Source organism: Crinia signifera, chromosome 19 (assembly GCF_055691185.1).
Source record: "Crinia signifera chromosome 19, ASM5569118v1, whole genome shotgun sequence".
Lineage (NCBI taxonomy): Eukaryota > Metazoa > Chordata > Amphibia > Anura > Myobatrachidae > Crinia > Crinia signifera.
In genome coordinates this window covers 19,427,678-19,454,706 of record NC_139226.1, presented here as the reverse complement: position 1 = coordinate 19,454,706, position 27,029 = coordinate 19,427,678, and the positions used below count along the sequence as shown (strand labels likewise).

The window sequence follows — 27,029 nt, the reverse complement described above, 5'->3', positions numbered from 1 at the left end:
TGGATATTGTCTCTCTGTTCTTATTCCCTCTTTTTCCTTGAAGCAACACCCCCCCCCCCCCTTCAAGATTTTGCTATGGGGCCCACAACAATCTAGTGATGCCCTTCTTCAGCCATCTTGTTCCCTGCTTAGGAATAACATGACGAGTGCTGTTTTCTGTCTAGATCCCATTGATTCCCTACAATAACATAACAGAGGGTTCCCCTCCGTTACTCAATGTGCCGGGCTGAAGTCCAGAATGACCAGGCTCCCGTGATCCGGCTGCAGTCAGACCCAGGGGCGCCTGCAGGAGCCAGTACATTCACTGACCTTACTCCGTAGTAACAGAGGGTGGAGGTTACGGAGAGGAAGCATACAGGCAGCAGCAGGTTCTATGATGGGACACTAGAGGGTGATAACAGGGAGGTCACAGGGACCAGGCCCAGAGTTACGTCTCACCTGCACCAAAGTCCCTAGTTCTAGCTTCACTGGTGCGAGCAATAGGTACCACCTGCAGAGAAACATCACTGTGTATATATAATGTATATACTGTATATATTATTTTTATGTGTCCACCTTTGCCAGGTCGACCATTTGACGATTAACCCATCATCCGGATCACTTTAGGATTATAGTGTAACCCTACCGTACATTTATATAATCACAGCAGCTTATCATATGCAATCCTTAGGTTTAGGGTTACCAGCCGCCCAGGATTAATCCAGACAGTCCGGTAATTAAGCCTGGTGTCCGGACGGTGACGTCCTCGGACTATTAAATGTCCGGGAACTGGGCACACACACACTGGAGTCTGGCAGTGTTCGCACAGCCATGACGTGGTGGCACTAACTCAAACAGTGAGGATGCTGAAAGGATTTGCAGCGCGTCTGGAGCTGGTGTGGTGTGCCTGTACGAGGTGTGCCATGTAAAGTCACTGCTTCCACAACAGGCGCGACCTGGGCCAGCTCTTTCCAGCACATGCCCACAAGCTCCTCAAAGACGCTGGGGGTGGGCTGAACCCGGCACCATTTTAATAATTATGAGGTTGGATTGGCTGGTAACAGGCCAGTTCTAGTGTGCCTCCGCTGCTGCCCCAGTAAAAGTGCTGTGCTCCAGCCACCCTGTGGCTGCCATTGTATGGCAGACAGGCAGCATACCTCCCAACTTCTGTGTTGGGGAAATAGGGACACTCGCGCGGCGAAGCACAGCGTGTATTCTATTAGATTGGGGGGTCTCCCAACTGCCACCCCCAGCAGCGGGACAATGCCTGCCGCGGGTGGGACAACGGGACAGGACCCGAAAATCGGGACTGTCCCGCTGTAATCGTGACAGTTGGGAGGTATGAGGCAGTGGCTGTCTGAGGAGTCCTAAGTTGCCCCCCTGACCCCTGCATCCAAAGAGCAAGCAACCCTTGGCATTGTGCATGCAACCCCTGGCATCGAGCATGAAACCCATAGCAACAAGCATGTAGGTAAACCGCACTTATGTGGCATGATCTGTAATGGACATTATGGTGTTTTGTATAACATGTAATGGGCATTGCAGTGTTTGGTATAACATGTCCTCTTTTGTGAAGTAAACCTGCAAATGAAGGTGTCTTTTTTTGGAGTATTTTTTTACAACTTGTACTAGAATACACCTAGTATACGTTCATATTTTATTTTCAGATTATGCCTATTTTACATTTTCACCATTGTGTTTTGACAGGTCCCTTTTATAGGGACCTGTTTGACAGGAATGAGCCTACACATTTAAATGTATACATTTAAATCTATGGCTGCATCTACACATTGCGTTCTAGCAGGATGCAGTAGAACAGGAGATGTTTAGCAGGATGCAGTAGAACAGGAGATGTTTAGCAGGATGCAGTAGAACAGGAGATGTTTAGCAGGATGCAGTAGAACAGGAGATGTTTAGCAGGATGCAGTAGAACAGGAGATGTTTAGCAGGATGCAGTAGAACAGGAGATGTTTAGCAGGATGCAGTAGAACAGGAGATGTTTAGCAAGATGCTTACTCAAGAGAATATAAAAAAAAAGTCTGCTGCATCCTACTAAAATGCAATGTGTAGACGCAGCCTTAAGTAATGCAAATGTAGGAGTAGTAGCCTACCCTCTCGAATTGGCCAGGAGGGTCCTGGAAATCGGGTCCCACTCCTAGCCCCCTGGAAATTTATGGGTTTATTTCCTAACTAAGCAATTTTCTAAGTACTTTGTTTTCTTGCACTTTCAGCTTCTGGTTTTAAAGGAACAAGAAATATTGATTAAAGTGGATTTATATTTAATATGATCTTTTAGCAAATTAACCGCCAAGACATTTTTATTCTGTGAAATTTGAAAATGATTTTATGTAGAGCAATTACAGTCTGACCTAATAAAGGCGAGACAACAATATTTGTGTTCAATTAATAAAATAAACCAAATGATATAATATAGTTTTAGGGTTTTATTAACCCATCTTTTGTTCTTTTAATATTTTGATCATAAACCACAGAGGTCATCTACCTGCCTTTCAACTGGTTGGATACATGTTGTTGACATTCATCGTTATGACACGTCAGTACGATTACCATGTCGGCAATACATCCTGGTGGTCTAGTGGGAATTCCTCTGGTTCAACAGATCAGGCCCGGTGTGGTTTGCACGTGCAGACTTCCAGCTATTTCTGTGACGGTTCCGGCTATGTACCTCCCCTTCCCCTATTGCCTAACCCTTCCTGCAACCGACATCAAACCTCTGGTCATTATGCTCGTCATCACTGTCGACACAAGGACTGCATACTATTTCAAACCAAACCAATATATGTCCACTTTGAAAGCGCAATGAAACGCAGCGCTCATTAAGAAACTGTAAACAAATAAAATAATAAATAATCAATTTAAAAAAATATTCGTTAGCAGTGGGGATGGTCACATGACCTATTTCAGTACATCAAATATTCAGATATTATTTCTATGGCTAAAACCACTGCTTTCATCATTATTATAGGGTTACACTGTGCGCTGCTCTTAATAAAGTTTTATAAACCAGAGGTTCCCAAATGCAGTGCTCAGTGCTCCCCAGGTTTTAAGTATAGTCATGCTTGATCACAGGTGACTTAATTAGAACCCGAATCAATTTGATTTAACCATCTGTGCTGAGCCATGTTTATACTTAAAACCTGGACTGTTGGGGTGCCTTGAGGAACGTGTTTAAGAATCTCTACTAAACAGGTTCTCAAACTCAGATCTCAGGACCCCGCACAGTGCATTTTTCGCAGGTCTCCTCCCAGAGGGGGTTATTCTAGTTCACTCTTTCTGACAAAATCCTTCTGAAGGCCCGTACACACACATCGATTTGCTTTTGATTGGATGTTAGATTCAATTTTCTATTAGATCTGGCATGAGATCTTCCCATTCGATTTGGCATTAGATCTGTACTTTTGCATTCGATATCGAATTTGATATACATTCATGGTACATTGTACACATTTGATTTACTGGTACTTATGTAATATCTGGGCTCCCGTTTTTCTTATGAGACCGTGTCCCCTCGCGGGGCTCGCTGCGCTCACCACGCTTCGGGCACGGTGGCTCGCTGCACTCGCCACACTATATAAAATCAACTCCATGCGTAGTTGGATAGTAGGGGTATGAAAAAATGGGATGCATTTAATATGGGAGTCCAGATAATACATAAGTACCGATTTACTAGATTGAATTTGATATTTCCTTGGCTGCACAGTAGATTTTTCTGTTCGATTTTGTGAAAACGGGAGCGCGCATCGAATCGAATGTAGATTGACACAAAACCATTCAATTTAGTTTAGAATTTGATTTTGCTTCTATAAGCAAAATCGAATCGAAAATCGGGAAAAATCGATGCATGTGTACAGGGCTTTAGATGGACAAAACCATGTGCACTGCAGGTGGGGCAGATGTTACTTGTGCAGAGAGAATTAGATTTGGGTGGGGTTTTACTTCAAAGTGAGATCTATGTTGCAGTGTAAAAATAAAGCAGCCAGTATTTACCCTGCACAGAAACAATATAACTCACCCAAATCTAATTCTCTCTGCACATTTTACATCTGCCCCACTGCAGTGCAGCATGGTTTTGTCCATCTAAAAAGGATTTTGTCAGAAAGAGTGAACTAGAATAAGGCCCAGAATCACTAGTGAGATAATTAGCCCCACCACTTCTAAAATGTGTCAATGAGTAATGAAAGCACATGTGCACCTCTCGGGTGACCTGGAAAACGTGAACTGTGTGGGGTGAACTCCTGCTCTACTATGAGCGAACCTAAATGTATAGTCTGAAAACAAAAATCTCATTCATTGAAAGATCTTGTAGATAATGACAAAATGACAGAGTCTCTAATATTCTAAACAAAGTAATAAAATATATCCAAATACGCAAACACCAATGGATCCTTATGTTCTGAGCATGGAGTAGCCCGAGTAACGGATGGGTGCGTTACACTTTGGGGGTTGCTCGGGGGGCATAGTATGGCTCTGCCACTGATGATGCTGATGGAAAAATGATCCATGTTTTAGGTTGCCGGACGTGTCAACATGTTTGTGACACTGAGCGAGGCCAGAGAGGTAAAGTTCATTCACTGTAAATACTGTAGTGGCGCCGGGAGCGAGCTGGGCGTCAGACAGGCTGGCCAGGGGACAGAGCCAGAGGTGACTGGAGACAATTAACCATTGCTTGGTTCTGTATACGGTGCACAGGGCGCTCAGTTCACATTTCAGCAATACTAAGAAAAAAACCCAGCAGATAATTACAAAGCGGTAATAATTAGCACTTTCCCAATACCGCCACTAGCAAACACTAATGGTGCCCATACACTTATGCGATCGGATTGCAACGGTCCTGCAATTTGATAGATACTATGGGCAGGAGATACTATCTATCAATAGGGCATTCGACCGGCGTACCTAAATATACGCACAATCATTCAATTTATCGAACAGATGTGGTCAAAATCAAATGATTGTATGCAATCTCATAAGTGTATGGGCTACATAAACAAGGCCTCCAACCCCTCTGCCACAAAGCTGCAGGATACCAGTTGGCATTACCCGTTATACCGCTTTCAGACCGCACTCTGGACCCGGGTTATTGCTGTGTCCTGGTGGCCCCAACTAGGGTCTAGGTGCGGTCTGAAAGAGCCACCACGGGTCGAGCAACACGGGAGTTCAACCCTGGTAATGTCCAGGGTTAAACACGGCTCTTACCCGTGTCAAGTGCAGTGTGAACGGGTGCCTGGGTCAAGCGACCCGTATCCTGTCCACAGTATGGTGGAGGCAGCACTGTCAGCTCCAAGTGCTGCCTCCTCCAAAGCCCCGGGTGACGCCAATAAGCCGGGTTGGAGCTTTCAGACCGCATATGCCGTGTAGCTCTGAGGACGGGACCAGTGTCCTAATCCCAGGTGCGACACGGCATATGCGGTCTGAAAACACGGCATATGCGGTCTGAAAACACGGCATATGCGGTCTGGGACAGATGTATTCTACCTGGAGAAGAGATAATGTGGAGATAAAGTGAAAGGAGATAAAGCACCAGCCAATGAACTGTGTTTGAAAAAAAAACAGTTGGGAGTTGATTGGCTGCTGCTTTATCTCCTTTCACTTTATCTCTTCTCCAGGCTTAATACATCTGCCCCATTGTGATATAGTACCTAAGAGGTAAAGGGTGGAGCTATAAAAAGAACCTCTAGAACTTCTATACAAAATGTAAATGACGTCAGAATGCTCATGGGTAGGGTATCAGTTTGTATTCTGATTCGGATGTTGCGGCAGTTTTCAGAACGTGTGGACCAGTATGTAGAAAACATTGTTACAGTCTGTTCGTTCTGCACAACCAAATGATTAAACCATCACATTCTTTAACCCTTTGTGACCCACTGCACATCTACAGTGCGTCCCAGTCACGGCACTGGTTAAGTAGACTGGTGAGGTCCTAAATAACCCCAAAAAAGATATGGTTCGGTCATTTTCATTCTTAGTACATGAAGCCTTGCATGGTTCGTTCACCACATACTTGTGATTCATCCTAATTCTACATATAATACTGAGCTGGAAAACATTCACGTCTCTTGGTTATAATTTAAATTGGGCTTTGATTGACAGTCGCTATCACAATAGGATACGCACCATATCCCAGGTGAATGGAATGCAGGGCAGGTTTGGTTTAGACCGGTTGTTGGGAATGGGGGGGGGGGGGGAGGAGGAGAGTAAGTATACTCACCTAACCCTGTTAAATTTCTCCAACACTGCCAGTCATTCAGAATGTATTTACACACACAAACACACACACAGAGTATAGGCGGCACTAGACTAATTAACAGGTTAAAAATCCTTTATTGCGGTCCATTATGGTCAAGGACCGTAATAAAGGATTTTTAACCTGTGAATTATACCCCTTTCACACAGAAGAACAAATTACCGGGTTGAAAGTTTCTACCCGGTAATTTGCTGAATAACACGGGTATTTCTTCTGTGTAAAAAGGGTCAACACGGGTCATGAATCCAGTATCCTCGACCCTGGTCAATTCCAGGGTCAGAGACACGGGATTTACGACAGGGGTGTGCCCTTTCACACAGAAAAAGGACCCGTGTTATTCACAAAATTACCGGGTAGAACTGCTTTACCCGGTAATTTCGTTTTCTGTCTGAAAGGGGTATTAGTCTGTTGGAGTGCCGCCTATACTCTACTTCTGTACATTGAACCCTCTGGGCCCTGGAACGCACCGCAGCAAGTATTACCTATTAATAATTTCTACAAGTTGAGTGCCGGGTGTCTCTGTTTTATATATATATCCCCCGTCATAACAGTCTGCGCAGTATATTTAAAGATAATAATTAAGTGGACTATGGGTAAAAGCTCTAACAGGTTTCCAAACACTTTTACCCCGATGCACAGAGTCAAACAATCATGGGTATATGGGCACTAGGTCGACCACAGAAGCTGGACATGGCTTAGTTGCACTGCTGAAATAGGTTGACACAGCTAACATCAACAGTCAAAAGGTCGACATGCGGGTTTCAAGTTTTTTTGTTTTTTTAACCGACAGGAGGTATTTCATGCCCTAAAATCCACTACGGCATAGTAAGAGAATACTGTACTGCTTTCCCAGCACGGCGCTCACGATAAGCATTGCATGCATCTTATGTGTTTCTGCACCATAAGATGCATGCGATGCTTGCGATTAATGCGACTACAGTGATTTTTTTCATCGTATCCATTTTTATCACATGCATCGCATCGGTCGTACTGTTTTAATGTCATAAGATGCATGCGATGCTTGCGATTGATGCAATGAAAGTATTTTTTTATCTTGGGCATTGTAAATCGCATGCATTGTATACTCTTAAACACACATACAATGTATGCGATGGACGCGCTTTTCATACATTTGGCACTCACAGGCCCAAATGCACCCCCACGCCACCCCCCCCACTATACCGGTGAAGGTATCCGCGTCCCCTCGCCACACTTTGTATTCTCAACTCCACGCCGACGTGGATAGTGGGGGTATGAAAAGGTCGTAGGACGCATACCGCCGTCACACTTCGGGTTCACGTTTATAGTGGGGGGTTGGCGTGGGGCTGCATTTAACATCGTAAGCACCCATTTGGGTGCTTAAAAGCACCCTTTAGGGTGACTATACAATTTTTAATCGTATAGGGGGCATACATACACCATAGTATATGCACTTTAGTATTTTGCATCGCACCCATCGCATTCATTGTACATATAAAACTACATACAATCCATACAATTGACTCGACATACAATCATCGCGTACATCGCACATGAATAAAGTAAACGATGAGTACGATGCATGCGATTTAAACGCATACATCGCAGTCATCGCATCGCATGCATTGTAGCTTACTATAATACTGTTTTTCATACGATACATACGATTTAAAAACCAAAATTGCACGTATCGCACAGATTATATGCCATATAAAAACGTACACGATTAATGCGATGGGCGCCGTGCTAGGAAAGCAGTGTGGAGAATACAATAGTGTGCCGAGTGCAACAAGTGTACCACGGCCCATGCGAGGCGACGCGCTACATTTTGACAGTGTCCATGTCGATGGTCGTCGCTCAGGGCAAAAACAAATGTGAGAGACTCATGTCGACTCTCCAACCTTAGCCAAGTTAACCTATGTCAAATGTCGACCCAAGCCGTCGACCTTTAGCAGTCAACCCAATGACCAATATGCAAATAATGATACTTATAATGCAAACGCAGAAGAAACAATCATGAAATAATGATCGTTTTCTTCTTAAAAGTGCAATTTACAGCCTGGTCCATCTTCCAAGACTACAAATGCACTTATCCCCCATCACGGAGAAATGACAGCAGCCAAATACAGTGCACCAGTACAGCAACGTGTAGTACAAGTCCAGGGCAGGGAATGGATTTGATCACTTGGGATTTCTCCTGACTGTAGAGATCACAGCGCCCCCATCTGCCTGAACCGGGTACAGCACACATAAAAGCTGGTCTGGCCCATGTGACAGGTCTCAGAGTAATGCAGCGTTATGCAGATAATGCATAACTGTATTATAATACTGGGAATGATAAATAAATGTAATCACCTGTTATTTATGACTGCAGATATATGATTGTCTATAGTCCTCGTAAAATTGCAGATACCAGAGGTTTGCTCCTGGTCCAGTTCTTACCAGCTTAAGGAACATGATGGTAGAAATACCCCCCTATGCTGGTGGTACACTGGTTGACCCCACCGAGCAAAAACACACAACCCTCTTATTCCCCAAATGTCCGGAATGGGGCCAGCCCGCACCCCTGTATAATACAGCAACCAATGAACAAGTGAACACACAGGCAGGCAGCTGGATACAGTACACCAAGAAACACCAAGACCAGTGGTTCTCAAACTTGGTCCTCAGGACCCCACACAGTTCACGTTTTACAGGTCACCCAGCAGGAGCACAGGTGCATTCATTACTCACTGACACATTTTAAAAATTCGACAGGTGGAGCTAATTACAGTACTTCAGTAATGCATACATGCGCTGTGTGGGGTCCTGAGAGCCGAGTTTGAGAACCTGTAACTTAGAGGACACCCGAGGAGGGGCATTGGGATCATCGGCAATGTATTGCAGTTTGTTATAAACAAGTTCCTGCTACAGATGAAGAGTTGTGGGGTGTATATACAGTGTCAGATGAGGGCAGAAGTGACAAATTACCCAAAACAATGGGGGATAAAGCAGTTACTACAATGCATAAACATTCCCAGACAGGAAATAGATCATCACACGGGTACAAATCCAAAACTGCCGCAGTCAGAGCAGGCTGACACCCCCCCACCCCACAATATGTTGTTTGCAAATGATAAATCCCAAATAACCTGAATAATTAATACAAATGATAGACAGGACACATGCAGTGTGAACACTACAAAAGTCACCCGATACTCTGCTTATACCTGTGCCAGTGTCTATACAGATGGAAGCAGGTAGGTGCACCTGTGGTTACAGCGATGCATCCTGTCTTCAGTCCTCGGAGAAGCCTAAAGCTGTGTGCACAATGTCAGATTGTGTGTTGGAGTTTGACTATATATTAAAAATGAAATCAAAAAGACATTGAACAGTTTCCAGCCTCATTTGACGGCGATTCGACCCCGCTCCTGTTAAGTGTAAATCGAACAGTATAATAGACTGTGCAGGCAAGACTATATAGTCCAAACGGAATGCGTTTTGATTGCCATTCGATTTGATCCAGACCGAATCGGCATCACAAGCAAAAACCACATCCTGTGTACAGAGCTTACACCGTCTGTTTATTCATTACTGACTGACCCATTATAAAAAGATTTACAGGTTTGAATGATTATTTCACGAGTGCTCCTGGGATACCTGGAAAACATGGCCTAATGAGTTGGTATGCTACACCGTACTATCGAAATGTACGGCTAATCGATAATCAGTGACATCACACACCTTACATCAGGCCTATTCAACATGTCACTCTTTAGCTGCTGTGGAACTACCCTTGATATAAACCAGGCATGTCCAACGTTGGCCCTCCAGATGTTTTGAAACTACACATCCCAGCATGCTTTGCAATAGTTTTAGCATTCTCTAATAGCAAAACTGTGGCAAAGCATGCTGGGATGTGTAGTTTCACAACATCTGGAGGGCCAACGTTGGACATGCCTGATATAAACCCTACTAACATGACAAATCACACCTTCCTCAATCACGTGATCATATCCCAAGACCATGGGGTGTACTCAATTAGCCAGGAAAATGTATTCTTAGAACAGCTTGAATGCATACGTGTAATGCATGGTGTTATCACTTAGCGCTGGGGTAGCCAACTCCAGTCCTCGAGAGCTACCAACAGTTAATGTTTTCCAGGTCTCCTCACAGAATCACAAGTGAAGTAATTAGCTCCACTTGTGGGTCTTTTAAAATGAGTTAGTGAGTAATGAGTGCCCCTGTGCCCCAGCTAGGTGATCTAGAAAACGTGAACTGTTGGTAGCTCTCCAGGACCGGAGTTGGCTACCACTGACTTAGCGTGATAAGTCACCGCAGAATTCAATTGTGAAAACCGTGAGTGCGTTATTTTTCTATGATGTTAGCTGCATTGGGTCAACCACTGAATGTCCATTGTTGACCTTCTGACCGTACCCATGTAGGAAATGCCCCCCCCCTCCAAAACCCTTTCTTGCCTGGTGTGCCACGCGCTGAGGTGCTTCTAGCACAGATTGGTCTATATCACCCTGCTGAAACCCAGATCTGACTGTGCTAGAAGAGCGACAGCACTAGGCAATAAAGAGGAACTGCAAAAAATTTTGAAAAGTACAGAGTACCAGGATGAACACAAGAAGATTACTGCAGTGGGCACTTGCCTACCATCAGCGCCTCGTGACGCCACACAATGCAGGGGCACAACATGGCTGACCCCGATGATGTTCAGTAACCTCTCTATCCCCCATAAACTTTACTGTGACAACTGCGAGCGATAGTAATGAGAACAAGAACAGTTTTGTTTAAAGAGTTTGCCTTCTTTTCTAAGCTAGCATCCGTTTAAACAGATTTGACAGTCACATAACAGTTCTATGACATAAAACAAATGAATACAAGGAAAAATAAAAATAAAATTCATCCTATTGTGCCAAGTTCTGTATTGAAGTGTGAAAAAAAAACAAGTGAAATTTCTAGGAACTATGCAGCAAGCCGTACTCTGTGACCGAAATCCATCGGTGTAAAGTCTCACTCGCTCTCAAAACAGTGGCCATGCGTCTTCTGCAGGAAGTAATTCGCCTACAGCTGAAAACTAGCGCGTGACAAAGTAACACTGCGGAGGAAAAAAGGGGTAAAGTGCATAGAAACCCCACCTTGTAATCCCATCAAATATTGCTTTGTGTATAATTCACGCCGCTCAAATGTGAAATCGCTATAAAGTACACAGATGCATAGGAACCAGGCTTGCACGCACAATCAAGGCCTGCTTGATACACAGCTCTTCATCGCCATCTGGTGGCGGTTGTTTTTGCTTGCATTAAAAGTCAGGTCTATGAGAAGTTTATAAAGGATGGTATAAAAAAAAAAAAACATGATAAAAGAATTAAACCCGGATATAGAATGAATGAATTAAATCTGTAAAGTCAAGATCATAAGCATTGAAGTAAATAGCATCTCTGGCACTTTCTGCGCAGCAGAGAACCTGGTTAGCGCTTAATACAGAACTCTCCTGAACGCGGAAAGGGTTAACTAAATGTGACGACCTATCGGATCCATCAATTCATGCACTCCAGAGAACAACAATAGATATTTAAAAAAAAAAAAACATTAAAAGGGAAACAGAACAAAAAAAAAAAGTTATCATTGCTAAAAGTCTAAAGTATATTTCATATTTATATATTTATAATAATAATAAAAAAAAAGCAATGCACCAAATTAACTCCTCGGCTGCCCGGATATCCCTTCGCATTCTCCCTCCCCCCCTCCCGAACAAGTCTTCTCTGGCAGTGAAGAGGTCGTGCAGTTTCTCAAAGCTGTACACGCTCCTAGCCGATGGGGCAAAGGGTCCATCCATTTTGCAAGGAATATCCCCCGTGGCAGGCCCTCAGCCCCCCCCCCCCCCCCATATTGTGCCACAGTCCGCACAAGTTCTTCAGAAGGATCACAGTAGATCTTTGACACAGTAAAAGATAAGCGAGTGGAAGGCTGGGTAGGATGCAGGGTGGTGGCAAGTGAGCAGGGCAACAGTACAGGGTAAAACGAGGGGTGTTCATATACAAGTTTGTTGGGGGTTTTTTTTCGTGGCAACTTTACGCTCTACAGGGGAAAAAAATTCCACACTTGGGAAAGCAGCGCGGCGACGGAGCTACTGCCGCTGGCTCTCTTCTACGATCTCGATGCCGTGCTGCTGTAACTGTGCTCTCAGGACTGTGTTCTCGTTCTTTTGGTCTTCTATCTGCAAAGGGTACAAGACAGGGCAGTTAACAGCCTGGTACAGTAGGCGACATAGGGCCGAACGCAATAGCCGAAAGTGCAGAATTTTGTGAGCTTATGCTGCATAATTTATAGCCAAACATTCCCGAAATGGCCACCTACCCACAAAAGCGGCCTGTACCATTATGCATCAATCCGCTAAGATCTAGAGATAACCATGGGGGCATCAAGACGACTGTCCGCCAGGGACCGGCGAGGACACCAAGTCTACCCAATCGCCGAATGCTGGCACAAGTTCTCTAACTGGCTGCACAGTATGCCCAACATTCTCTGTACGGGACCTGTTGGAATCTATGTTGGCTCAGCTTAATATGCTCTTCGCTGCCGCTAAAAAAATGAGAAGCAGCAATATCCCCCAAATGCAGCTCCGGGAAGGGTGGGCAGGGGAACGGCCAGTGTTTTTTGGGTGTTCCAATGAAAACACTGGGCTTTCCCCTGGGAATGCAGGTAGGTGGACGGTGCGGGTTGACACAAGCAAAAAGGCTGAAACCGCAATGATCATCATGGGTTTTTCTTAACTGTTTTTATTTGACTGCTTCATACTTTAGCAACCAATAATAGAGAAGGGGGGGGGGTCTGACATGACAAGCACAGTACTGCACCGCAGCATTCTCATCAGTGACCGCAATACCCCCGAATCACCCTACAAATCTACCTGCTGCGTTCTCATAAAAACCGCGGTCATGTTTAGGTATTATAATCCCCCTCCACAATCACCTGTCCATATAAAGCAAGTATGGGGAACCTTCGGCTCTCCAGCTGTTGTTGAACTACACATCCCAGCATGACCTGCTACAGTTTTGCTATTTGGCCTGTAGCAGGGCATGCTGGGATGTGTAGTTCAACAGAAGCTGGAGGGCCGCAGGTTCCCCATCCCTGATATAAAGGAAACCAATACTGGCCGAGTCTCCCATATTTATTTATTTACAGTTTCTTATATAGCGCAGCAGATTCCGTTGCGCTTTACAATAGTAGACAGTGATAAGACAAACTGGGTAACAACAGACAGACTTGGAGGTAGGAGGGCCCTGCTGCAAGCTTACAATCCATATCCAGGAAGCCTGTGAGCAGAAGTATTGTGGATTTTTTTACTGTTCTGTATCTAGTAAAATTGGCATACAGTAATGGGAAGGGGTCACTATCTCACGCCCAGAAAAGGTTGGCTTTTGGAATATTCTGGCTATCATTTTTTGGATATGGGAGACTCAACCTGTGTCTTAATGGTAAAGGCATGTCACAGCATTACTTTCTAAATTCACTATTACATACAGGATATGACATTCTTGATTGGGACAGTACGGATGGTGTAATGGTTAGCATTACAGCCTAACAGCGCTGAGGTCATGGGTTCAATTCCCACCATGTGTTATATATAAGGGGCAGTACGGACAGTGTAATGGTTAGCATTACTGCCTCACAGCGCTGAGGTCAAGGGTTCTATCCCCACCATGTGTTATATATACGGGGCAGTATGGACGGTGTAATGGTTAGCATTACTGCCTCACAGCACTGAGGTCATGGGTTCAATTCCCACCATGGCCCTAACTGTGTTGAGTTTGTATATCCCCCACGTGTTTGCGTGGGTATCCTCCAGTTTCTTTCCATAATCCAGAAATATACTGGGAGGTTAACTGTCTCCCCCAAAAAAATTTACTCATTTTTCATTCTAGTTACAGCCGCAGTTAGAAATGTGGCCAGCAATGCCTGTATACGGAGACGTTTATACGGTTCCACGGGGAACGCACCTGCTGGCGTAACAGCTCGTTGTCCATCTGCAGCCTCTCTGCCTCCTTGAAGGTTTCCTGCATGCGCTGGCTGGTCTGCCGCAGCTCGCGGATGTAGTCGCAGGCTTTGGAGAGGATGCCGCCTTTACTTTGCTGTAGGTGGAAGGAGGAGATTCATTAATTTAATAGGCAGTGCAAGAGCAGGTCAGCATCATGATAGAGCAATGTAGGGCTATCTATGTGAAAGAACAAGTACGAAGCAGACATCCGAGCTACAGCGAAACGTTAACGTTACAGGGATCGTACCCCCATCATCACCTGTAAGACTCGTTGTACTGGGAAAGTAAGAGTGTAGGAGCCACAACCACACAACCTTTTTCCTATGGACTGGGGTCCTGGAATTATTATTAAATAGCCAAGCTCTCAATATGGAAGAAGCCAGAGCTGGACTGGCCCCCGGTGGAGCAGGGGAAATCCCCAGTGGGCCCCACTGTTTTCACGAATAACAGGGTCTAGACCACTGGTGTCAAACTCATGGCCCTTCAGCTTTTGTGGAACTACACATCCCAGCATGCCCTGCCACAGATTTGATATAATGGATTGCTTAAACTGTGGCAGGGCATGCTGGGACGTGTAGTTCCACAACGGCTGGAGGGCCATGAGTTTGACACCACTGGTCTAGACTCTGCATTCCTATAACACATGGTCCCTCCATTACTGGGCCAATTACATGGTCTCTAATGGCTGGTCAAAAAAAAAAGGAAAAGAAAAAGAAGGTCGTTGTAGGCAGATGCACTCCTGTCTGTGGAAATTTTTATACTCACATGTTTCAATGAACCATTTACGTAAAACTGTGGGAACTCCTACTATCTTTAATAATGTAGTTCTGATAAGGAGATACCCACCAGCTAAGCGAAATTAGGGGTTAAAAATCAGGACATATACAAACATTTAGTGACGAAAATAAAGATTGTGTAAATAGATTTTAAAACGTGTAGGCAGGTACAGTAGGAGGATGCAGTTATTACTTTAAGGGATAAGTCCCATTAGGAGAATGTCTTTATTTATATATGAGTCATATTGATTGAAAAATAGAAAAGATACCTTGTAGTTACCTAGATCGGCCTCACAATATTAGGAAATTGCCTGTTTGGAGTTTTAACAAGGAGAATTTATTACCACATACAATTTATATAATAATTGACACATTTGTGTCTAATCACACTGTTCTACTGGCAAAGTGCCCAGACAATTGTAAAGAGCAACTATGTAGTTTTTTGACAGTGTGAGATTTTTTCTATGTTTTTAAAGAGCACTGGTGACCTCTGCTGGTGGTTATATGTATGGTGCTTAATACATTTTTGGACCAGAGTCTCAATTTGTGTCAAACTGTAGTGGTGCCTGTTGACACAGTGCCCAGACGTTGTATATAACAACTGTGTGTTTTTTTTTTAAAGCACGATCAGGTTTTTTTCTCTATATTGTGTGTCCTTAAAGAACACTATTGACCTCTGCTGGTATTTGGCTTGTATGACACTTGTGCACACTTTAAAAGGTGCCCATACACTAGTAAGATTTATCTTCAGATCTGGCTGGTTGGAACAAAAACATGGTTATGGATGAGTGACAGTTTGTCAGTTTTCCAGCATTTCCAAGCAAATGGTCAACTGTCATTTGCTCTCATCCATAACCATGTTTTTGTTCCAACCAGCCAGATCTGAAGATAAATCTGCGTGTTTAAGGCCACCTTAAAATGGATCTCTGCTCTTAAATGTTTATTATTATCAGTGCCTCTGCCGTGGCTGGATACTGAGCTGTCCTTCTAATATACACTTAATGCATCATGTGTATAGGACTAATAAAGTGGAGGCACTGTGAGAACAATGGTCCTACTATTTTTCAAACAATAAACATGACAATAACATTCATCTAGCCTGCATTACAACCTCCTACTCTCTGCCTAACATGTGTTTCGCATGTTTAGCTTCCTCAAGCCTAATATTGTGACGCCGATCTAGGTAAATACAAGGTATCTTTTCTATTTTTTCATCAATATGACTCATATATAAATAAAGACATTCTCCTAATGGGACTTATCCCTTAAAATAATAACTGCATCCTCCTACTGTACCTGCCTACACGTTTTAAAATCTATTTACACAATCTTTATTTTTGTCACTAAATGTTTGTATAAGTTCTGATTTTTAACCCCTAATTTCGCTTAGCTGGTGGGTATCTCCTTATCAGAACTACATTAATAAAGATAGTTGGAGTTCCCACGGTTTTACATAAATGGTTCATTGAAACATGTGAATATAAAAAATAAATAAATTCCACAGACAGGAGTGCATACAACGACTTTCCTTTTCTATTCCTTTTTTTTTTACTAATGACCCACAGTTGATCAGGATGGCACCCCCGCAACACTAAATAAATATTAACAAGCGGCTAATTGCCCATTAAATAAAGGGCGTAAATTGATTTTGTGTGCAGAATCCAAAAACCTGTACGTTTTTTCTCTAATGGCTGGCCAAGCCTCTGTGGCAGATGGCCACACCGCAGTGGGAACTGGCCACACCCCTTAAGCATTGGCTCCTATCACTGCATTACCCTGGTGGGCCCTTCATACAGAGCCAGATTAATGGGGGGGGAAGCGGAGGGATACATTAATTAATATCACCTATCCTCACACACTATATCTAGTCCTTAAGAGAAGGGGAGGGGGGGGCATCAAGTACCTTGGGCCTCTGCAGCCTTAATCCAGCTCTGCCTTCATGTCCCAGTCCAACAACATTGTCAGAAGCTGCCCTTTTAGATGTAGCCCAGTGATGGGGAACCCTTGGCCCTCCAGCTGTTGTTGAACTACACATCCCAGCATGCCCTGCTACAGATTTAGCATGGCCAAATAGCAAAACTGTAGCAGGGAATGCAGCAGCTGGAGGGCCAACTGTTCCCCCTCCCTGCCTTAAGACTATTTAATTAAACTGTATCCTTTCCTATTCTTGGGTAAGCAGCGGCGAGTCAGATGATCACAATGATGTCACGCAGAACATAGGCTGTGTGATGTCAAGTCGGTAGCACTCGCCTGCTAATAGCACAATCTGCAGCGTTTTAACAGCGTCGGCGTTACCGCTTCGAAAGACGACGCTTGGCATTACGGTTTTGCCATCACATCGATCCCGTTCCAAGTGTCCACATTGTGATCGCTGGACTGCATACGCTTTAATACAATCATTTTACAGGATAGCCGCTGCCATTGTGTGGTTACGTCACACTGATTGCTGAAAAAGCCTAATTGCACTTTAAAGCCATTAGCTACAAAAGGCATTAGCTACAAACGGCATTAGCTACATTCTACATACTCTGCCTCTCCCTCCGTCGTTACTTGCTGCAATAATGACACATTCCTTATATAAAAGTTACCCCTATACTGGGCCTCTGCCCCAGTACTTATCACACTAACAACACATGCATTATGTAAGCTACAAATGGGTTCCACAGTAAAATATACATATATTGTACACGTCAGCAAGCGACTAGCTATGATATGCACATGCGCGCGCCTTGCTGACGTGTACATAGCAATTCTACAGCAATCAACGTTTGTATGTATAGTCTGTCTGATGTGTACTTATAGTGTTTAAGTGATGGGTGTAATAGGTTAGGAGGCTGTACAGACACTGGATAGGGCGGCTCCTCCTACCGCTCCAGATTTGCTGCTCTCTGTGTTGCAGTCTGGAATGATTTTGGACAGCTGGACGATCCAATTATTTATCTTGTCTCTTCGTCTCCTCTCCACTACAAGAAAGCAAAATGCCATATAATAAACCTTTCAGTGAATATCAGTAGATTTGGAGCATCTGTACAAACAGGAGGGTGGTGCATCTTTGTCTTGCATCACACTAAGTAGCCATTCTAGTATATGTGCACCACCGATAATCCGTCAACCTCTGTTCCAGCAGTGTGTCCGATTAACCTTTTTGCTGGACTATCGGTGGTATACCCCGGAACGTGATTGCCCTGCCCCCCCCCTCACAGGTCCCCCTCCCCCCCCCCCCACCCGTCTCAACCCACAAAGCCTGTCTCCTTACTGCAATGCAACTTGCCCCTGCAGTCCACCCCCCTGTAGTACGACCCCGCATCCACTGTGCTACTCCCTCCCGCTGCCCCTCTAAAGGGAGTATTCAATCCTGGGCGACATTTTTGGCAGGCAAAAATTGTCAATTTTCACCCGTTTTTTTTGGGCAAATATGACTCGCCCCATTCAATCCTTGTGCCGCTATTTCACCTGGACGAAAAATCTAGCACTGACGAAAAACCAGATGGATCGTCCGCCTTCGCTCATCCCGATTCCCCCCCCCCCTCAAAAAAGGGCAACTGAATCGGCAAGTGGACTAAGAAACAGGTGAAAACACCCATGATTGAATACGGATTGAATTTTTTACAATTTGTCGCCTGGCCAGGAAATTCGCCCAGGATTGAACACCCCCCTCTTGCAGCCTAAATTCCCCCACACCCGATGTGTCCGGATTGAAAGAGGTTCCGGACCATCAAATGACAGAAAAATATCATTGTACCTGTATCTAATACAAGGCATTAAGGTTAAATTTACTAAAGCTTCTAAAAATGAAAACATAGAAACTAATCTGATTCTGTCTAGAATTTTCTGGGTGGTCCTCAAGTCCCCACAACAGTGCACCTGATCGCAGGACAAATTTGTTCTCGAAATGGGCAAAATCATGCTGCACTGCAGGTGGGGCAGATGTAACATGTGCAGAGAGAGCGTTAGACTTGTGTGGGTTATTTGGTTTCTGTGCAGAGTAAATACTGGCTGCTTTAATTTTACACTGCAATTCAGATTTCAGTTAGAACACACCACACCAGCATGGTTTTGCCCATTTTGAGAATTTGCCCTCAGATCTGAATAAGGGTCAGTGTACAGCAGTTGGCAATTAGCAGGTCTACTGGGGGAGCCTATCAGAAAGAGCGGGAGGAGTTAAGACAACCAATTACCTTCATTGTGTTGTGCTCTGCGTCTTTCGTCACGGGGGGTCCTGTTCCCATCCATTTTACTATTGAAGATAAAAATGAAATATATAACTCAAATGATCATACAAAACAGCAGCATAAAGCTTAAAGGAAGCACTGTCTTCTATTTATTCATGTTAGATATATGGCGAACTATGCATATAAATATCTCTAATAACTATATCTTTACAGTAGTTTCCTATTGGGCTAGTATACTGAAAGCAAGTAGGGTTTTATTTGTTTTTTTCCATATAGCCAATGTTGGTACATACGGTGAGTAAGGATGGGTCCGTGGGGCAATAGTCCTTTGTGTTCCGGCAGGAAGAACGTCTTGTGGGGTCATCATGACGTAGAATTGACCTAATAACATAAAGACGTAATGAAAATCAATATGGAGATTGTAAAATTGCGTAACCTAACCTGGAAGGATGTTTTAAGTCACCGAGGAGTAATATCATAAAGCCAGAACTCATTATAGGAGCCTATTATTATTATTATTATTATTATACTGTACAGTACAAAAATATAAGGTACTTGTTTCCTAGCACGGTGCCTACGATATTCAGTCGTATGGCATCGTATACATTGTATAGCATCGCATGCCATATGCCCGCATGCCATTTTTAAAATTGTATAAGCACCCTAATGGGTTTTTTCAATGTTAAATGGTCCCCCTATTCAATTTTAAATTGTATAAGCACCCTAATGGGTGCTTACAATGTTAAATACACCCCCACTATCAACGCCAACCCAAAGCGTGGCGACTGCAGCGAGCCCGCGATGGGCGGCGGTACGCGTCCTCCGACCTTTTCATACCCCCACTATCCACGTTGGCGTGGAGTTGATCTTATATAGTGTGGCGAGCGCAGCGAGGGGACGCGTATTACTTTACATGTATTCCGGGTGCGCTCGCCACGCTTCGGGCTCGGTGGCTCGCCACACTATATAAAATCAGCTCCACGCCGATGTGGATGGTGGGGGTATGAAAAGGTCGGAGGACGCGTACCGCCGCCCATCGCGGGCTCGCTGCACTCGCCACGCTTCGGGTTGGCGTTGATAGTGGGGGTGTTGTGGGAAGCTTTTAACATTGTAAGCACCCATTACGGTGTTTATACAATTATTAATCTTATAGCGGGGCCATTTAACATTGAAAGCACCCATTAGGGTGCTTATACAATTTAAAATCGTATACCATCGCATTGTATGCCATATACAATGGTGTACACTTTTAAAATTGTATAACATCGGGTGCCATCGCAACACATACCATTGTAAGGCTTATGGTATACGATGCGATAGGCGCCGTGCTAGGAAACAAGTACCAAATATAAAAGGTGATCCCAGGAGACTAATGCTGCCCACACACTAGGGCGATATTTGCATACAATCAATCGATTTCGACAGCATGATTGTATGCACATCGAATGCATCACCAGACTCAGTGCGCGGGCAAGCCGGTCGCATCGATAGATATGCGCTGCACATATTTATCAAATTGCATGAGCAATCGCATGTGGTTTTAAACAACGCAATGCAATCGGAGGGAGGCAGGAGGGTGTCTGTGTAGCGGAATGGGTGGCAGGAGGGCTGGCGGCAGAGTTTGAAAAATTTCAAAAGACTGGGTGGCCCTTTGATTGGCTGAGATAGTGAGAGCTCCCAAAGCCTGCAAAGCGAGCACGCAGAATACATGTAAAGTAATCCGCGTCCGCTCGCCACGCTTCGGGCTCGGTGGCTCGCTGCGCTTGCCACACTATATAAAATCAACTCCATGGGTGACTATACAATTAAAAATCGGGTCTTTGCAATGAAAAATCGCATCGCATGCCTTAAGTAGTGTCATGAGATGAAAAAATAGGGCGCCCAGATAATACACAAGTACCGAAGTTTTTTCTTCTTGAATTCCCTTCATTTGAATACTAAAGAACCAGACAGAACAATGATCCTGTGAGCAGAATAAAATCTAAGCAACACGTACCTCCTGCTTGTGTCAGCGCTGGGTCGGTGGTCTGCACCGACACAGCCGTTGTGTCGCCCACTGTGGAAGCCGGGAAGTATGCAAAGCGAGCCTCCCCGCTGACTGCATCTGACGATGGGCTACCGCCATTACTGAAAGGGTTCTGGATGACGGCCTAAAGCAACAGCCAAGAGAAACATTAGTACTACAATAGGGCTGAAAGTAAGGAACAGCATGCTACACACACACAAGATAAATCGCATAGCTTTATTACCAGACCGATCCACACAGGAGCTGGATAGTGGCCAGTCATAAGCACAAGAAAAGGGGAGGGGCTGTGCAGTCACTCCGCCCACATTGGTGGCGAGATCAGTAGTGATCGCCTCATGCATGAGAAATGGTTTTCTATAGGGGGATACAGTAATTTGGTCTACAGCATGTTGGTCGACAAGCATTAGGTCGACATGGGTCAAGGTCGACACAAGCATTATGTGGACAGTCAAAAGGTAGACGTGGGTTTTTTCACTGTTTTTTTGAGCCGACAGGTGGTATTTCCATCCGCTAGGGCATGGTGGGAGAATAAAATAGTGCCTGAAGCATCGCGAGAAAAGCAAGCCTTGCAAGGGGATGCGGTGCACTGGAAACTGTGTCCATGTCAACTGTGTCCACATTCGGATAAAAAAAAACAGTGAAAAACCCCATGTCGACCTTTTGACTGTGGACCTAATGCTTGTGTCGACCTATTGACCTGTCGACCTTGTCCCACGTCGACCAACATGCTGTAGATCAAACAATCCCAACCCTCTATAGGTCCAGGGTTTTTAATAATTATCTCTGTAAAGGCCTATTTTCCTCTAATTATTATTATTAATGGAAGAGGATAATTTCAACACATCTACCGGGTCTTGCAATTTTTTTTTCTATATTGCTCAGTAGCTTCGTTAAAAAAAAAATGTTTTACAAAGAACAGTATGGCGGGTTATAACTGTAAAACACAGCCAACCAACGAATAGGCAGCATGCTTGGCCAAGCAGTTTAAAGACCAACTAAATGCAGCGGAATGACCGCTAGGCCTCACCTGTGCCACAGCTTGCGGCGTCCCAGTAAAGGCTGTAGTGGAAACCACGCTCACCGCTCCGGTTCCATCGCCCTGACCGTCCAGCTGACTGTCTGTCACCTGGACCACCCTGTATGTCACCTGAAGAGGAGCAATAAATGGTGTGAGTAACAAGATCCACATGCTTTTTCATTACACAATAATTAAAGGTTAAATTAAAGTGATGATTTATCTTTGTACATGGAACCCCCATTCCCCAGCTGCTACAACTGGATAGAATGGGGGTGAACCAGATGTGGGCATAGTGCAGAATACCTATTATGACCAGGTTCGGCAATGTCGGAGAGCATTCCGGCATCAGACTGTCAGTCTGATGTCATGGGGGCGTGGCCACCGTCTCTGTTTACGTGTCACCGATGTTCAAGGGGAGGAAAGACGCCAAGGATCCCAGTCATTGGACGGAGATTCTGTGGCCTCTTCCAAGCATCTGCAATGTGTGGCTTGCACAACCCCATAGTCGCCGCACCCTAAGACGCAACTCACATCACTACTGTAGCAGGAGGTGTCCTATGGCAATAATAAAATTATTCCTTCCATTCACTCCCCACCTAAATCTATTCTGATGCCCCAGCCAATGTACTATTACCCAACATAGGGCCGTCGGCAGTATGATCTAATATTTTACATTAAATGATCCCTATTCTCTGTTTGCAGTTATCTAGCAACCGATACACTATGCACATCCATGGTTACTTTTCAGGTTAATCACATTTACATAATTAAATCATTGTTCGCTGGTAATTGCACCGCCCCGGCTAACCCATTAGCCACGATAAGCTGGCACGTGCCGCTGCTCATCTGGGATTTTGTTTAAACTGCCGCAGACAGGCAAAGCAACATCTCTGATAAGCGACGTGTTGTAAGGACTGCGGCGATGGAGAACACAGGTTTCACAGTACCGGTGTGCTTTTGCAACAAAAAAAAAAAAAGAGTATTAATTTTTTTAACTGGAGATCTAATGGAATACTCCATAAAGAATACTGGTGAGATAATCGGGAAAAAACTTCCAATTTCATCTCCCAATGTTTCATCGCAGCTAATTGGATTCACCCCATATTCTCTGTAGAAGCAATATGGAATGTGTGCGCGCTATATTAATAACTGGTAATAGATAGTATTATAGCAGCTCCCGTCACCACTGCACAAATCCTGGCCGTACAAATAGCTGGATTTATTTGGCCATGACTGTTCAATGAATTATTAAAATCCCTTTGAAGGATTAATGGCTGTTGGTAAACTGGACTGATTTTTATGTAATGAGACAGACATGAACAAATGCAATGTACAGATTGCTAGGCAACAGTTACTGAGGAGATGACCATAGCAACTAAAGATGATCTAACTGTCATTTTATAGATAAACAGAGGCTGCCTGGTAGCTATGGGAAACAGCTCTACTTTATCTCTCTCGAAGTTTCGTTACATCTTCCCTTTTGAAGGGGTTTCATAAGATAACGCACCAAGGGTCTAATTCAGCACGGATCGCTACTAGATAATTCGCAGTCGACTGCAAGGAGAAAGCTGCTGCCCAGTGTGAAAGCTAAATCACCCGTGCAAAATTGCAGAAATGTTGAACAGTTTTAGCCGTCTGTGCAGATGTCAGCGGGTCTGAGGTTTCTACTAATCTGCGACTGAGACAGTCTGGAAGTTGTCATCGCTGACGTCACAGGCCTCCTCCAAAATGCCTGGGCACATCTGCCTTTTTATCAAACACACTCAAAAATGGCCGGAGCCGTCCGCTCTGCTCCCCGCGATAGCAGCACTCAGTCTAGGTGACCTGCACTGCTCAACTCCTGCCTGTAATCAGGTGTACTCTTTTCCTTACTCTTTATACATGTGTTGTATTGTCTTTGCTATTTAGTGTGTATTTTGTGTGCTGTGCGTTTTCTTATGTCAGGGTTTTCCCGTCATCGTGTACGAGAATATATTCCTAGTGCCTGTATAGTACTCTCTAATACCTACCCCCTATTTGGCCTATTGCCAGTAACCACGGTCACGTTGCTGTGTCTCTGTAGTTCCAAAGCACTAGTTTCTACCTCCCTGACCTCATCCGCTACTCCTTACCTTGGCCCTTATTCTGGTTGGTGCGGTAATATCCGCGTGCGTTCGTGCTGCCGATGTTTTGTGTCTGCGCATGTGCAGAGGCGGACACACGGCAACATTCCGCATGAAATGTGTACACTACGAACAGGGGGTGGAGAGGGGCGTGAAGGGCTGTTTGGGCACATTACCATATGCATACGCCCCGCGTTTCATGGGCGTTCCCACGAAAACGCTGGGCGTACGTATGGTAATGCGGCCGTGACGCACGTGTAGGGGGCGGACATATGACATTGCCGGATGTCAGCTGCCCGCCCAGATCCCTGCTTTTGCACTGAGAAATGCCCGTGTGGTCTGAGGTTGCGGGAGCTGGCGGACCACTCGGCCCTGCATTCGATGTTCTGCGACCATCGAATGATGGGGGAGGTTCCCTGAGATGGAGGAGGCGTATTCATGAGAAATACACGTGCGGTCCGTTCGGACAGCTTCTTACAGCGTACGGACGGAGTTGGCGATCCGTATGGAAGGCGGGGTTTAGGACGCACGGTGCTGGCCACATAATCGGATCCGGCCGCACCGATCAGAATAAGGGCCCTTGTCTTGTATAGCTATTCTTTCCTACCTCTGTCCGTATCCACCTATATCCTACCGACAGTAGCTCCCGTGGCGTAAGCCCTGGTGGCATCCTAGTTACCGGTAGGCATGTATAGCCTCATGGGAAAGTGGCCATTGTAGGCAAGACAATCGGCTGGTGTCCTCTGTGGGTCTCACTTGCGGGTGTATTGGGGCGATCCAATCCAAGCTTGCCTCGCCTGTTTCCCACAGGTACTCCCTCTCAGATTCCTATCAGTTTCTGATCCCACACTGCCATTGCGTTTAAAATCCAATACATTTGTAGTCGCTATTTCCCCTCGCGCATGTGCATTTTGTATGGTACACCTGCGCAGTCATTCGGCAATAGCTCGTTTGCGAATTCTCCTAATTAGCGATCAATACTGAATTAGATTTCAAGTGCGGCATAAAATTTCCCTACACTTTGCGATGACTGTCTATATCATAAGCTTAGAACGGCGGGAGGCAGTCTACATTTGTTTGCTATATTATTATGTGGATTTGATTTCCATATCACCATATCTGGAATAACGGGTGTTCCTGGTACACAGTCAACTGACTGAATGTTTAAATATAAGTTGAAAGGAAACAATGGCGTATATAGATCGGCTTCCCTGGTAACATCCCTGCCTTACTGCGCTGTGACAGTGCAATCACTATTGGAGGATGGGCGAACAACTATACCATGGAGGGAGGGGCTACCAAGGAGTGGCTGAGGGTGGCAGCAGAGTGGACATCCCCAATACAGTAATACCAATGCACGCTCAGTCAGCGTCAGGCCTGTGGTACTGTGTTCAGCACAAGTCATCGCGTACCTGTCCTCCATTGTTCTCTGTGCGGAACTGATACTGAATGTTGTGGTCGAAAGCTGCTTGTTGAACAGTGGCGATGGCCACGGCTGTATGCTCATCCGTGTTAGTCTCATCTCCTGAAGACGGGAACCAAAGGAAGATTAGAACATGGTAAAGATTATATACAAGGTAACTGCAACAGTGGAGCAACAGGTCAGATTATCAGATTCACGGACAGTGTGTGTGTGTGTGTGTGTGTGTGTGTGTGTATGACACTCCAGGCAGAATAGAGAAACTGCACAGGTTTTGAAAGGTGCAGGGGGTAGAATGTTCGCTATGCAGCAAGCTTATGTATTTACTATGGAGAAACCGGAGGCCGCAGTACTCACCCTCTTGTAACTCTACCACTTCTTCCGCGTCCTGTCCTTTATCGTGACTGCAAAGACACCAAGACAAAGCCGTTAAACCAGGGAAGACCATTAGTCCCTCATGAACAGGTCACATAGACCTCAGGTTCTCAGAAATACATTAGTTAACGGAGTCAGCGAGTAACAAGTTATCGTTAGATGTACTCAAAGTTCCAAACTGTACAGCGAACTGAGGAAAACCCACTGGAAAACATCAAAGCAACAAGGACGGCTTAATCCTATTGGTAATGAACCGTGCAACAAAACAAATAATATGTGCCGATAGCATCATGCTCTCAGGCTGATCGTAACAAGAAAGAGCAGCCCTACATGCATACAAAGGAACACACAAAACAACAGTGCAAGAAGTATAAAACTAGTGTAAAACTAGCAATACAATGACACTTTTAGACCAGGATATAATCGATCTATATCTGTGACGGAATCGAATGAGTAATAAGGTAATTAAGTAAAAATGGACCCTAAAAACTGGAATGAATTACAGCAGGGCTCGACAAACCCTGGGCGCCAGGTCACCACTGCGACCAGATTTGCCAGGAAGCGGATCTCCCCGGGCAGAGTGTTGGACAACTCTTCCGGCTGCCGCTGTATCAGAGCAGGACCACGGACGGGTGGCGCAGCTATTTCATAACTCAAGGAGGGACAGTGGCCGCTTTCAGCGAGTGACCCAGGGATCAGCAGGCATCACTCCAGTGGGTGCCCCGATGAAGTGCACCTCCACCGTGATAGTGCCATTCATCCTCCTGTACACGGTTCTGCACGTGGAGCGCCGGCACACAAACACACAGAGCGGATACGCAAGGTGACAACTCACCCCCGCTGGCTGCCGCTGTATCAGATGGATCCGGACTGTGGCGCGGCTATTTC

At 45.0% G+C, this 27,029-nt stretch overlaps 1 protein-coding gene across 2 annotated transcripts in view; it reads right to left on the bottom strand.

The window, feature by feature from the left end:
- Nucleotides 1–11,144: 11,144 nt before the first annotated feature.
- USF2 (upstream transcription factor 2, c-fos interacting) overlaps nucleotides 11,145–27,029 on the bottom strand; it is a 35,327-nt gene continuing 19,442 nt past the window's right edge. Inside the window, exons 2-10 of one of the 2 annotated variants that reach the window (XM_083162144.1) lie at nucleotides 26,124–26,170; nucleotides 25,759–25,871; nucleotides 22,254–22,373; nucleotides 21,197–21,350; nucleotides 19,494–19,581; nucleotides 19,207–19,265; nucleotides 17,897–17,991; nucleotides 14,215–14,346; nucleotides 11,145–12,431 (exon numbers count right to left, since the gene is read on the bottom strand). In XM_083162144.1, coding sequence (XP_083018270.1) covers nucleotides 12,342–12,431; nucleotides 14,215–14,346; nucleotides 17,897–17,991; nucleotides 19,207–19,265; nucleotides 19,494–19,581; nucleotides 21,197–21,350; nucleotides 22,254–22,373; nucleotides 25,759–25,871; nucleotides 26,124–26,170 — 898 coding nt within the window. In that variant the 3' untranslated portion in view covers nucleotides 11,145–12,341. Of the gene's footprint in view, nucleotides 12,432–14,214; nucleotides 14,347–17,872; nucleotides 17,992–19,206; nucleotides 19,266–19,493; nucleotides 19,582–21,196; nucleotides 21,351–22,253; nucleotides 22,374–25,758; nucleotides 25,872–26,123; nucleotides 26,171–27,029 lie in introns of both variants that reach the window. The other variant, XM_083162142.1, reaches the window with a different exon arrangement.